Genomic DNA, 14719 nt, shown 5'->3' on the forward strand with positions numbered 1-14719 from the left:
CATCCCATAGGCAGTACTCTCCAGGTTCTCAATCACCTCAGCCTCTTTCTCTACAGTTAAGCATGCTGTAGAGGGTCCTCTAGTGACAACTCTTCAAGGAGTTCATCAGCAAGGGCATCCATCTCTTCGATGTAGAACACTTGTCCTTGAACTGTTGGCCTCCTCATTACTTCCTTGATGTCGAAATGCAGAACGTGCCCTTTACCCAGATGGAGATCAATCTTGCCTTCTTTAACATTAACAATAGCTCCTGCTGTGGCTAAGAAAGGTCTTCCAAGGATTAAAGGATCTTGAGCTTCTTCACCCATTTCAAGCACCACAAAGTCTGTAGGGATCTCATAATTCCAACCATCACTGGGAGGTCCTCTAAGATACCCACAGGGTACTTCACTGAACGATCAGCCAATACCAGAGAAAGTCTACACTTCTTGTACTGAGTGAAACCCAGCTTCTTAGCAACAGATAGGGGCATCAAGCTGACACTGGCTCCCAAATCGCAGAGACATCTATCAAATACCATAGGCCCAAGAGCGCAAGGTAATGTGAAGCATCCAGGATCTTCTAGCTTCTTTGGAATGACCAGCCTCTGAATGATAGCACTGCACTCATGAGTGAGAATCACCATGCCCTCCATCTCTTTCTTCTTTGCAGCTACAGCATCTTTGAGGAACTTGCTGTATTGAGGGATCAGCATGAAAGCATCTATAATGGGCATTGTGACTTGGACTTCACTCATTTGCTTGTCAAACAAAGCTTTGTACTTCTCTAGCAGCTGCCTCTTGAATCGACCTGGGAATGGAAGCTTGGGTTCATAAGCAGGAGAACAAAAAGAGTTTTCACTTGCAGGAGTGACGACTTCACCATCTTTACTGTTTTCTTCTCTTCTCCAACCTTTCCTTTTCCTTTTGCTTCCACTATCTTTCCAAGATCTCGTCATTGATCTTCTCATCAACAATCACCACTTCATCATCTATGGTGATGGCAACCCCCTCACTTTGTTTCTCAGCATCCTTGGTGAGAGTTCTCTGAGGTAACTCCTTACCACTCCTGAGAGTGATAGCTTTCATGGTTTCCTTGGGGTTTTGCTCAGATTTTCCAGGTAGAGAACCTTGTGGCGATTTTGTTGAGTGTTCATGGCAGCAAACTGGTTCTCCAAAGCTCTGAACTTGTTGTTGAGCTCATTGTAGCTCCCATCAATCTTTGAGTGAAGATTCTTCAACTCATAGCCAATATGCTTCTCACTTCTTGTTTGAGACTCCAGGATTTGTTTCAGTAGAGCATCAGTGCTGCTGACTTGAGGAGTGGAGGTAGAGGGATTAGATTGTTGTGGGAAGAATGGTTGCCCTTGCCTTGTTTGTTGAAACCAGGAGAGGGTTCTGCTGAGGTTGATAGCTGCCTTGCTGATTGTTCCGAGGCTGATAACCACTCTGCTGGTTGTTGGAATAGGACTTCTGTTGGTAGTTGTTGTACTGAAAGTTGGGTTCTTTCTTGTACCAGCTACCATTGTTGTTGATGAAACACAGCTCTTCCTGACCTTCCAAACCCTCAACTTCATGGACAATAGCTGGTGTCTCTTGGCTTGGGTTGCCGACAAAGTGCAGCTGCTCTTGGGTAGCTTTATCAGCAAGGAGGATGTCTATCTTATCCTGTAGAGCTTTCAACTCCTTCCTCGTTTGCTTATCCTCAGTTCTACTGCTTCTGTCGTGGTCTCCACTGTAGACTGCATCGCTCTTAACCATGTGTCAACAGCTCCTCTGCATCCTCCTCAGTTCTCCCCAAGAAGAACCCATTACTAGCTGTATCCAGTCTGGCTCTGTACTTAGGGAGAGCACCACGGTAGAATGTGCTCAGCAAGCTCTCCTTAGAGAAACCATGGTGTGGGCATTGAGCTTGATAGCCCTTGAATCTCTCCCAGGCTTCACTGAAACCTTCCAAGCCCTTTGTTGAAAGCTGGAGATCTCGTTTCTCAGCTTAGCAGTTCTTGAAGTAGAGAAGAACTTCTCCAAGAATGCTTTCTTGCAGTCATCCCAAGTGGTAATGGAATCGCTGGGTAGAGACTTCTCCCACTGACGTGCCTTATCCCCAAAGAGAAAGGGAATAGCTTGAGCTTTAAGGCATCTTCGGACACACCATTGGTTTTTGACAACCCACAATAGCTGTCGAACCTGTCCAAGTGATCAAATGGATCCTCTAGAGCCAAGCCATGATACTTGTTGTTCTCGATCACGTTGAGGAGTCCTGACTTGATCTCAAAGTTGTTGGCTGCCACAGCGGGGTGCTCGGATTCCCAATCTATGACCATGAATGTTTGGACGGTCGTAAGTGCCAATGGGTCGAGCTGCTCGCTGTTGGTTAGGTGGCCATTGTTGTTAGCGCCATTGACGCCTGCATCTTCTTGATGAACGTCTCCCATGTCAGTGTTCAGTCTCTGCAATTGAGCCTGATGTTCTTCTTCTCTTCTCTTTCTAGTACACTCTCTCTCTAAAGCCCTGATGTCTGCTGCTCTTGGAACTAGGTTTGATGGACCCCTGCTCCTCAAGTTCATACACCTGTAGATTAAAGGGAGGTGAAGAAGAGTCAGTAACAAAAGAAAATAAAAATGACTTAGTCTCAAGCAATTGACTAAATCTCAATGTTTAAATCTACTCAGAATTGGCAACGGCGCCAATTTGATGTTAGGAGTTTTCAAGGCTCCTAAGACAAATGTTGTAGTATAAATGATTGTCGACCAGTTCTGAGAGATATCAAAGCACCGAGAATGCAAGTAATCACTTAATCTAAGTGCAACCAATGATTTAGATGGGTTTTTAAACTATGACTAATTAAAAGGAATAACTAAATGATACTTTCTTAACTATTGGAAAAGAGAACTCATGGATATAGGGATTAGACCTCGGGTGATCAAGTTTCGAACTAAAGATGGCAAACGATCAATCAATCTATTAACCTTAAGCTTAGACGCAATCCTAAACAAACTCTATGTCTAGATGAATGTTCATTTACTAAACACAATTCAAACATCAAATGTCTTTGGTTGAATATATGAAAGCAATCATTACTAACAAGTCTATTAGCTATCTTAGCATCTCTAACAACAACAAATGTCTTTGGCAGAGCATGCTAAAAGCCTAGGAGAGTTGTCTCGGGCATTTCATCGAACACCTCGTTCGGGTGAGAAATGCCTAAGGATCAACAATTGAGTGGCCAACTCAGAAGATGCTTTATGTTCACTCTACTAGCAAGGAAATATGAATGATCTACACTAAAACATCCTAGTTCTAACCTAATCACCCTTAATCTCCCTAACCCATGAATTCAAAAGGTGATTACTCACTAATCTCCATGATCCCTCTTAAAACCCATGTTGGATTTCAGATTAATCATGTAGAGAAATACAAGAAATAAAAGGAACACAGAATTTCAATAACAAAATTGATCAATTGATTCAAAGAGATCACTTTCCAAAGGTTTTTGGTGGTTTTTCTAAGAACAAAGATGATCTGCCTCCTGGTGGCTTACAGAGTAATAAAACATAGGTTTTGAAAACAAAAACGTGCATAATGAAATGACAAAAAAGGCCTTGAGAAAACATGAATTCGAGCATATAGGCGACGCGCAGCGACCTCGGCAAGTCGCTCCAGCACGTCGCTCTGGGCTTCGGGAGCGACCTCAGGGTGTCGCTGCGAGAGGTCGCTCCGGCTTCAGTTTTGAGCTCTGTTTCGTCAGAAGAGCGAGCGACTTCAGGACGTCGCTCCAACGTGGTCGCTCCGAGAGTTAAGGCACAGCGACTCAGGACGTCGCTCGGTTAGGTCGCTCCGGTGGGTTGCTCGTCCGCTGATCACTTTAAACACTTCTTTTGAGCTCCAAATGCACCCAAATGTCTCCAAGAACTCCATATGATACTCCAATACCTGATAAGGACTCATGTATGCAAAATGCAACTTAAACATGACTAAATCCTAATCTATATGATCAAAATGCATATGGATGGATGGATAAAACAATGGAAATATGCATGATATCACTTTTCACCGACCTTCCCATTGTTACCTGCGACCTAATATCGATATAAAATTTACACTATTTTTGTTTTGTTTCTTCTAACCTTGAAAGTTGTAACACACACAACTTCTCCTTATTTTCTTGAAACATTTTTTGTCCTAGTAAAATAAATTATCCACGAAATTGTAGATAATTACACAAAGTCTGTTTTTATTTTTTTAACAATATGGAATTAATTTTGTTATTATCGTTATGCAAAGTATAGGTCCGAGTTTGTAATTTAGCTCGGAAAACTTATTTACCTTAATGATCGAGTCCTTGGGTAAAGATTAATCCCAGGCCATACAAGAAAAGCAATGAACGTCCAGGGCCCAACAATCCATTAGCAAGTAAAACGAAACTACACGTAGTATATCTTCTATAATATAAACGTCAAACAGTTCTCATTCGTTGAAAACCGGCACGAAGTTCCCTTCCCATAAATAGAAACTAAGAGGCGTTTGGCTTCCTTCTCTCCGTTTTGTAATGTTTCCCATTGGATATGTTTTTCTGTCGTCGATTCTTTTTTTTATTGACTTGTAGTGTCTCCATTTCATAGTGTTTCCATTTGATTTATTCAATTTTAGATGTGTGAAGTCATTCTTGTAATTTTTCCATTGGAAAATTGGGAACATAAAAGCTTTTGGACTTGAATTTAGATTGTATGTTCGATAATGTAAGACTATAAGCACCCACATAGATATGAGTAATATGTAAAGAGTTAGGGACAATCTATTTATCACCAACTGATTTTAAGTTGGAAGTCCATAATAAATTTGAAGTTAACATGGTATCAGAGTTCGAACATATTCTCCCTCAACTGAACCGAAATCGATTAGGTCCATTGAAAGAGGCTTGGTCGATCATAAACCGACATTGACCTGAATGGTCTAATGGTCCGAACGAACTAAATCCTTAACTAGGATATTGTCGAGATTGACGGTTATATTGGAACATGAGTAATATATAAAGGATTAGGACCAAACTACTTACTAGTAATTGATTTTAAGTTGAAAGCTCACAATAAGCCCGAATTTAACATATAACATGAATAGTATGATCAAATTCAACACATTCACCAGTTGAACTAATAAGACAACATATACAATAAAGATTCAAAATCAAATATATTGTTAGTTGTTGTAATCAGTGCATAGCGGACTTAAAGACATACATTTGAAGCATTTGGATGGGGCTTCCACTTTGTGGGATCCCCATTTAAAAAAAAATCTCTATTCATATACCTATATTAATATAATTATATATAAAATGTGATGTAGAATAAAAAATATATAATAAATTTGTGTTATTGTGATGAATAAATTTGATTATAAATAAAATATTATTTCCATGATTTTACTGAATCAAATAACTTTTATTTTTCTTTAAAAAATAAAAAATTATTTAAACTATATTTTTATTAAAAGAATTTAATAAAATATTTTAATTTTTATATATAAATAATATTTTTTTGGTTTTGAATGGAGCCCCTTTTTTTTCTCCAGGACGGGCTCTGAGCCAGTGTAAGGAAAATTCCATACACTGATTACAACAACTAACAATAAATTTGCATTTTGTAGTTGTTATTGTAACTCAAGGCTTGTTATCATTAGTTCACCATTGATTTGTAGTTCTATGCAATTTTTAGTATCATGGGAATGCTGGTTATGAAAATTTTATTCATATATGCGTTTTCGTTAAAAAATATGTATCGTAAATTTCAGTATATCATGGATTTGGTTGATATTTGATAAACACTTCAAACTTTAAAAGATCTCTGGCCACACCAAAACTACCGGTAGATATTAGAAATTTGAAATTGTTGGAGTAAAAATCTCCGGACCACCACAATGTGTGAAGAGAATCATATCTCCCTATACCCTAACCCCACAAATACATCAGAAGGAAGAAAATTAAAAAGCAACAGTTGAGATCATTTTCCTTACAAGTTTCAGAAAGAAAACCACTTTTGATGACATCATTCACAGACCCACAACCATAATACATCATCTCTCTATATACATACCATAAATGTATAATGTTGTATATATATTGTGCAGTATTTTAAAGGGTTTTTAGTAATTAAACCCCTCAACTAAAGATGAATCGTAAAAAAAACCTTCAACTAAAAATCCTGTGAAATAAACCATCAACTTTAGTTCCGTTAACATATGTTACCCTCCGTCTAAAAAACCGTGACGGAGGGTGACATATGTTAACGGTTTATAAGTTGAGGGTTTATTTCATTGGATTTTTAGTTGAGGGGCTTTTTTACGATTCATCTTTAGTTGAGGGGTTTTATCACTAAAAGTCATTAAATGTTATTAAATTATTTATTATCATTTATACATTGTTATAGGATTTTTAAGCCTTTAAAACTAATTTATAAATTTTAAATACATTAATATATTATAAAATTAATTTATCCATAAACTTAATTATAATTTTCAGCACTACTTACAACTTATTATAACTTTGAAATATTAAATTATTGATATTTGACAATAGTGATATAAAAAAATTTGTGTGTTTATATCGTCATTGTCAAATATGATATAATTTATAGTTTCTAAGTTATATTATAAGTCTAAGTAGTGTCGAGATAATTCATCCATGAAGTCAATCTTTCTATTTAGAGTATGACACATTTTTTTCTATTTTCATGATTTTTGCCATCCGGCTCATACTTCCCCCCCCCCTTCCAAAATAATACATGATTATTTTTATTCTCATTGATTTCGGAATAACTACGTTATATTTTTATTTTCTTGATCAATAATATATTTGAAACATAAAGTAATACAATAAATCAAGAATAATATAAGAAAATAGGAAAGTATGAGCCGGATGACGAAAATCATGAAAAGAAGAAAAAATACGTCATACTCCAAATAGAAAGATTGACTTCATGGATGAATTATCCTCGACACTAATTAAGATTTAATATAACTTAGAAATTTTCAATTATTTGATATTTGACAATGACGATACAAACACACAATTTTTTTATATCACTATTGCCAAATATCAAATAATTTAATATTTTGAAATTATAATAAGTTGTAAGTCGTGTTGAAAATTATTAATTTAAGATGTATAAATTAATTTTATAATAGATTAATGTATTAAAAAAATAAATTAGTTTTAAAGGCTTACAAATCAATCTAAAACATTGTATAAATGATAATAAATAACTTTAAAACCCTTTAATGACTTTTAGTGATAAAACCCCTCAACTAAAGATGAATCGTAAAAAAACCCTCAACTAAAAATCCAATGAAATAAACCCTCAACTTATAAACCGTTAACATATGTCACCCTCCGTCACGGTTTTTTAGACGGAGGGTAACATATGTTAACGGAACTAAAGTTGAGGGTTTATTTCACATGATTTTTAGTTGAGGGTTTTTTTTACGATTCATCTTTAGTTAAGGGGTTTAATTATTAAAAACCCTATTTTAAACTAAAGCACTTTCATTAAAACGTAGCTACCTTTTCAGACACCAACCTCAGGCTGAAAGCATCATTCAACACTCTACTTCCATTTCAGTAAATCTACATTCATTGTGATTCACACTCTCCATATCTTATTTGTGAAGTTATAAATGGTATATGGATTAGTTTGTGCATGTTTATTGCCATTTATGTAAGAAAAAAACATTTAAAACTTCAAGTCAAGTAGTAGTCGGCCTCGAGTAATTGTGCCATCTTTTATGAAAATTGCTAAATAAAAAAGTCACATTAATTTAGGTGAAAGTTGGCCAAAAAGTAGACAAGTGAGACTCAAAATTATTACAGTTATTTTTTTGTCAAAGTTATTTTATTTTATAGTCGAGAAAAGTCAAATTATGTAGGTGTTGAAGCAGTGAGTAACTGAGTGTATATTTTTGACAATACAAGTTAGTGTAAAGATTAAGGAAAGACTATTAAACTTTTATGATGAAATTAATCAGAAACTGGATAGATTTTTGAGCGGTGTAGGACAAGCAGTTTAACTGCGGTGCAGTTCTAACAGTTATAAAAATATATAGATATATAGTGACCATCATCCCGTCCCGTCCCGCAGTTAACAGTAACAAAAATCTCTACATATACTATAAGTTCCGAATGGTGACTGCGGTTTGAGCGGTGCGGGACAAACGGTTTAACTGCGGTACGGTTTTAATAATTATAAAAATGTATAGATATATGGTATATGTAGAGATTTTTGTTACTGTTAACTACGGTGCGGGGCGGAGCGGTTGTAAACATTCGAAGCCTATATCTATATGTTTTTATAACTGTTAAAACTGCAGCGCAGTTAAACCGCTTGTTCCGCACCACTCCTGCTATTACTATTCGTAGCCTAAGACAAATCTTAAAGATACAAATTATGAATCAGCACTATTTATTGATAGATTGGAAGTTTTTGGTCGGGTTCTTTTAGCCACCGGGTATTAAATGCATTATAGCTTTCAGTTTAGATGGAATTTAAATTATTATCACGCATATTTTCTCAAATCACTTTCAAAACTTTTGAAAGAAAAAGAATATAGATTAAAAAGTAAATGAAAAAGGGGAATATAAAAATGGAAACAAAATAAAGTTAGGAGAGAGGGCTCACTGTCCAAAGCAAAGAAAGAAATAGCAAAGTGACATAGACATGAGAGAAAGAGAGATCCTCTCTACTCTTTGGCTCTTCTCTTTAATCAACAACACATCTATCTCTCTACCACATCCCTATTTTCTATTCAAGAACCAAAATAAAAGTAGCTTTGTTTAGAAATAAAAATCATGAGAAATGAACATTTTGAATATTTTAAATCAACTACAAACGGATATAACAGAACACATAATGTATAAATACAAAAAATTACTAAATAAATGAGACAATTTTTAAGGGGGGTTATTACATAACTAAGTATTGCTCTTTTGTAAGAAAATTATATTTTTATATCAAAAAATATTATTATTTGCTCTTTTGTAAGAAAATTATTATATATCATTATCTTAATTGTACACATACTGTATATCATCAAAAATGAGCATATAATTATCACGAGATGAGTTTATTTTCTTAAAATATGGTTTGTACATGAAAAGCATTAAATATCATTTGATAATAAGCAATAAATATTTAATGAATATAGACTCAATGACAAAAAAAATTTAATTCAGTCATAGGTCCAATGTGACATTAAAAATCAACAAAGAAAGTTCATATGCTTAAAAAAATAAAATCATAAACAAACCAACTTAACATTAAAGTTTTTAAAAAGAAAAACAATTAAAGAAAGAGAAATATATAAAGAGAAAACAATGGTCGTCGTCGTCGTCGTCACTCTCTCCTCTCTTCTTCCTCAGTCTTCCAAACTTTTTAGAGAAGGCCTCAAAAAATTCAAAATCTCCATTTCTTATTATATATTAAAAAAAAATGATAAATCCGTTGTCTCTCCTCTGATGTGCATTTGCGTTGCTCATCTGAGAAACCCTAGATTTCGAAATCAAAATCTAGCTTCTTTCTCTCTTTTTGAGATTTCTTCCTCTCAGTAGACTGTAACAGTAGGAAAGAGCTACTTTCTCTCTCTTTGCTAATTTGGGCAATTAGGGTTTCATAAAGTTTCAATCTTTCAAGTAATTCAAAAGGTCTTAGATGCATGGACGGGAGAGAAGCAATGGCATTTCCAGGCTCTCACTACTATCTCCAGAGAGGAGGAGGAGGAGCCTTCACGAATCTCTCTCCTTCCCAGGTCGCGAGTGGACTTCACGCGCCGCCGGGGATGAGGCCTATGCCTAACCCTAACGTTCACCACCCTTTGGCCAACAATCCGGGACCTCAGTTCCCCATGGCCGACCACAGACTCTCTGACTTCGGACACAGCATTCACATGGGGATGTCTTCTTCTGTTGCGGTGGAGCAGCAGCCGCCGCCAATGATGGAGACGCCGATGGTTAAGAAGAAACGTGGACGGCCGAGGAAGTATGCTCCTGAAGGTCAAGTCTCCTTAGGGCTTTCTCCCATGCCTTCTTCTTCTTCTGCGAGTAACAAAGCTAAGGACTCTTCTGCAGTGACTGATCCAAATGCTCCTAAGCGAGCCAGAGGTCGTCCTCCTGGTACTGGAAGGAAGCAACGTCTGGCTAATCTTGGTCTGATCTTCTTTATCTTACATTTGTCAAGAACTTATGATTATGTTATTAGGTTAGAGTATGTTGTGTTCATTTCAAAACTCTACTTGTGTTTAGATTAGTAATTGGTGTGGTTAGTCTTGGTGAGACCTTAAGCTCTTTTAGTGTCAGTTGTGAAGAACATGAGCTTGGATTTGTTTGTTACTGCTACACAACATTGATTGTTTAGGTGCTAAGCTGTGAATTAGTAACTTGGCTGATCCATGTTTGGTATAATCTGTGTTTAGATAAATAATTAGTCTCTGGAAGGTGTTTAGTCAATAATGGGTCTACATCTGTTTATTACATTAGGTGAGTGGATGAACACTTCAGCTGGACTTGCTTTTGCACCTCATGTCATCAGTGTGGAAGCAGGAGAAGTATACTCTATTAAAAACTCATCTCAATCCAATGGTAATGTTTATTAACAGTCTGAAAATTGATTCTCATTGTACCTTCCTCGCAGGATGTTGTTTCGAAAGTTATGGCGTTCTCACAGCAAAGACCTCGGGCTCTTTGTGTAATGTCAGGCACCGGAACAGTTTCTTCAGTCACTCTACGTCAACCCGCTACAACAGAGGCTTCTTTAACATTCGAGGTTTCAAAAATCATTCATTCTGTTAAACTGGAGAAACTCAAAACATAGAAAACTATTGATATTTCTTTATATTCACCTCCCTTTGTGTGTGTGTGTGTTTAGGGACGTTTTGAGATTCTAAGTTTAGGCGGATCTTACTTGGTGAATGAAGGTGGTGGACCCAAAAGTAGGACAGGCGGTTTGAGTGTCTCTCTTTCTGGTCCTGAAGGTCATGTTCTTGGCGGTGGGATTGGAATGCTTATTGCAGCCAGCCTCGTTCAGGTTTTTGAATCCCTTTTCTCTAATGGTTTAAAGACTGAAACTAAAAGAAAAACATTGTTTGTTATTTGAAGGTGGTGGCTTGTAGTTTTGTATACGGAGGAATTGCGAAGCCTAATAACACTAACAAGACTATCAAACAAGAGAATAAACCAAAGGAAGAGCACGACAACAGCGAAATGGAGCCAACACCAGCTAATGCACCAGAAGAAGCTCATGAGACGCCACAGGACTTCTCAGCTCAGGGAATGAGTGGATGGCCTGGTTCAGGGGAAGGTTCAGTCTCAGGCTCAGGCAGATCACTTGACTCTAGCAGAAACCTACTCACTGATATTGACTTGACTCGCGGATGATTCAAAAACGAAACAGTATTGATGTTTCTTCCTATTTACTACCACTACCTTCGTTAGTTATTGAAGCAGCAGCAGCATATAGAATGTGAGTGCTGTAAATATCTTTGTTGTAATGTAGATTTATCTGGGAATGTTAAAACCAGAAATCTCAGAGGATTGAGACAGATCTCTGAGTTCCTTCTAACATTTGTAATGTAACAGAATCCTTCTCGCTTCAGGTTATTTATGGAGATATTTGACTATTTATCCCATTAAATCTCTGTTTATTTGTTTCTTGTGTTGTCCTGAGTTCTGGATTGGATTTATCTTGTCTGGTTCAGACTGGATCAGTTTGGTTTATCCGAGTTCAACACCCCCTTTGTCTTTGATTTTTAATCAATGGGGTTTTGGTTAGAACATGGACCTGGTTAGGTGTTACTCAGTCCCTCATCTTGTGGTACCAGTTGCTCCGAGTCACATGTTGTAGTTCATAGGAGAATTAGGAATAGTGCTGTAGTCTTGTTACTTAGTGGTAGAATTTAGGAGGTCTAAGAGGTGAATCGTTTCGAGTTGTAGAGTGATTCATCCCATTGTGGTTGAAAAAAACAATAATGTACGTTAGGTTGCGCTGGATCTAAATGAGTGTTTCAGCTTGTTGCTAGACTGCATTATTTGTTTATGTGGTATAATCTCGTCTGAGGTCAAAAGCTTTGTACCAATGCATTGGTGAAATGAATTTGATGTTTGAGCCCAAAAAAACCACCACATTTGTATTTGTTTCAGTAAATTTGATTCTCTTATCACATGATTGACCTGTTTTGTGGATTATGATACTCAGGTGTTTTATCAACATGAGGCAATGCTTGTTTATCTTGATAACCGGCTTAGTTGTTAGAGGAACCAGTTCGGATTTGTGAAACAAAAGCAGAACCAATTCAAACCAATGTCAATGTCATTGCTGAGAAGTTGATGATCCAAAATACAGTTATCAACACAGGCCATTTAGTCAGACAGAACAACACCGGCTATTATCTCTAAATATGCTATTTTGTAATCTATCCTACGAATCTATCTACTCACAAGTCACCACCAGGCATGCATGAGGCATTTTAAAAACAGGTTTTAACTATTTTGCAAAATCATGAGGTCACATTATATTTTGAGAATCTTAACAATATTCAGATAAACAAATTACAGTTGAAAATGATAGTTAGATTCGTATAAAATCAACTTACAATTTTTTTTGAAATCATACGGAGCAAACTATCAATAGTAATATCAAAACCATCTCGGAACCTCTCAAACTTACCATTAGGATCACCATAGACTAAACCAGGCAAAAGCTCATGAACAATGTAACTTCTCATATCCTCTCTTTCCCTTAGACTCATTGCCATCAACTTCTCAATCACATTCACTTTATTTGCCTTCAATTCTTCTTTGTTTATATACACCGAGTATGTCCGGTGATCCTCCGGTAAATGCCACGTGTACTGATAATACGCAGTGTACGGATCAAAAATAACCGGAATACAACCGGCTACAAGGGAATCAAAAACCGATTTTCTTGTCGGACTGTCTCCAGGCGGCTGAAGACAGAACTCAGAGTCTTGGAATAGTTCTATAACCGACTCCGGTTTATCGCAGCCTCCACTGGTACAGTTCAAGAACCGGCATTGGTCCGGAGATGACGTGCATTGATCAATCAATGTTGACCGGATGCTATCAGGGTTACCAGGTCTTGCTCCACCAGCGAAGCTGATTAGGCTCCGGCGATGTTTCACGATGATCTTGTTTTGCCAGGTCGAGATATCATCGTCGGTTTTCGGGTGGAAGAACGTTGGATGAGGTATAGCAATATCATTTACTTCCCATGGATTACGTTCGATGAGAAGCTTCGTAGGGTTTTTCATTTCTTCCATCTCAAGTAAACTTGAGCCCCAAGAAAGCTTGTTTTTCCTCCTAAAATCCCAAGAGATCTTTCCAAGAACGAACACATGATCTTTTCCCGCGTTTTTCCTCCAAGACTGTTTCGATCCGAGCCACTTAACAACCTCAATGGCTAAAACATCCTTTATATCCTCGGAAACGTTCTTGAAATGCCATCTCAAAACATCGATACCGCCATAAAAAGGTACATAGAAGAGCTTGGCTAGGTTCTCGTCGTAAACCCTACATGGATGCTTCAAAACACGAGAATGAAAGATCGGCTCAAGAGAGTACTGATGCGTTCTAAACCAGCCTTTACCAAGAGACTCTATGGATTCACCGAGCGCATCGTTCTTGAAGTAGCTACAAAAGTTGGCCCATGGAACCATGTCCGAGCATTCTCCCAACAAGTCTTTGTTGAATTTAGACGGTAGATCATAAACGTAGATACCTTTTCCTTCACAAGATCCTTGTTCATTGCGGTTGTTCCCCGTTGATAGCCAAGATCTTTGTATTTTAAGATACTTGTCCACGGCCTTTAGAGCAGTCTCCTCGTCTTCATCTTTGGAGTTGATATATCGATATCGCTCTTCTCCAGTTTCTGAATCCCAATCAACAAGAAACGAATCAAGATTCTTCTCATTGAATGGTTTAGAATCTTGATCAAGACCGGAACCTCTTTCTCCGGTGGAAGTTTCATTCTTGATGACGTTGGGGCTTGCTCCGACTGTGAAGCTGGCTGAGTCTCTTTCTCCACCTTCACCAAGAACAACAACACTCTTCTCTTCTTCACTTTTGATCACGTTTTCACTAACCGGATTAGTGAAGTTACTGACCGGTACATGTAAACCGGGCTGAGTACCGGCGGTGAGACAGTAAAGATCGTTGAGCTTACGCGAAGAGATGCAAATATGAACGACGTTACCGGATATAACGGTGGTGGAAGTTGACCAAAGATAGATGAAGAAGAGAAAGAGAATCGTGAGAGGAACACGATAGAGAATTGAACTAGAGAACACCGAACATATGCTATTACAGCCGGTACGAGGATCTTTAAGTGATGCCTCGGGTTTCTCGGTTTCTGTTTTTTTGGATGTTTTTGGTCGTCTCTTTGAGATGGAGACAGGCATGTTTTTCTTCTTTTGTTGTTTTGGATGTTCTTTCGTGTGTAACGTTTTTGTATATGTTTTTTTAAAGACATGCACGCACGTTTAGCTAATCATTGTAGTATGTGATCAGTTAATGAGTCTGCACGTCTTGGTGTAGCGAACTTGGTCATATCATACATATAGATTAATGATATTTGTCAACAATGTTAGCTGTAGCCTGTAGATGAATGTATGTCTGAACTTATAAATCAATGCAACTAAGTGTTGCTATTTTAGATTTTGTTTCTAATACTTTTACTCGTGAAATT

The 14719-nt window shown here is 37.3% G+C and overlaps 2 protein-coding genes and 1 non-coding gene across 3 annotated transcripts; 2 read left to right on the forward strand and 1 right to left on the reverse strand.

Annotated features, from left to right (window-relative positions):
• The first annotated feature begins 1867 nt into the window (after positions 1-1867).
• Positions 1868-1973, forward strand: LOC117128649. The gene has a single exon (XR_004452043.1). It is a non-coding gene; the product is annotated as a small nucleolar RNA R71 (small nucleolar RNA).
• A 7704-nt stretch (positions 1974-9677) lies between these two features.
• LOC103838083 (AT-hook motif nuclear-localized protein 5) lies at positions 9678-11638 on the forward strand. The gene is made up of 5 exons (XM_009114501.3): positions 9678-10167; positions 10498-10565; positions 10652-10783; positions 10886-11044; positions 11116-11638. The coding sequence occupies exons 1-5, from the start codon at positions 9678-9680 to the stop codon at positions 11392-11394; spliced, it is 1128 nt and encodes a 375-aa protein (XP_009112749.1). The 3' UTR covers positions 11395-11638.
• A 26-nt stretch (positions 11639-11664) lies between these two features.
• LOC103838082 (xyloglucan-specific galacturonosyltransferase 1) lies at positions 11665-14503 on the reverse strand. Its single transcript, XM_009114500.2, is given in 2 exon segments — positions 11665-14476; positions 14479-14503. Coding segments are annotated over 2 exon segments (1902 nt in total). The 3' UTR covers positions 11665-12599.
• Positions 14504-14719: the final 216 nt, after the last annotated feature.

The sequence above is a fragment of the Brassica rapa genome, chromosome A09, assembly GCF_000309985.2.
Source record: "Brassica rapa cultivar Chiifu-401-42 chromosome A09, CAAS_Brap_v3.01, whole genome shotgun sequence".
In the NCBI taxonomy this organism is placed as follows: domain Eukaryota; kingdom Viridiplantae; phylum Streptophyta; class Magnoliopsida; order Brassicales; family Brassicaceae; genus Brassica; species Brassica rapa.

Bases quoted from the DNA above. Each gene is read 5' to 3' on its own strand.
- LOC103838083 (XM_009114501.3), top strand. From the start codon at position 9,678: ATGGACGGGAGAGAAGCAATGGCATTTCCAGGCTCTCACTACTATCTC. The intron at 10,168-10,497 runs GTCTGATCTTCT...TTATTACATTAG, and splicing joins GCAACGTCTGGCTAATCTTG to GTGAGTGGATGAACACTTCA. The intron at 10,566-10,651 runs GTATACTCTATT...CCTTCCTCGCAG, and splicing joins TCAGTGTGGAAGCAGGAGAA to GATGTTGTTTCGAAAGTTAT.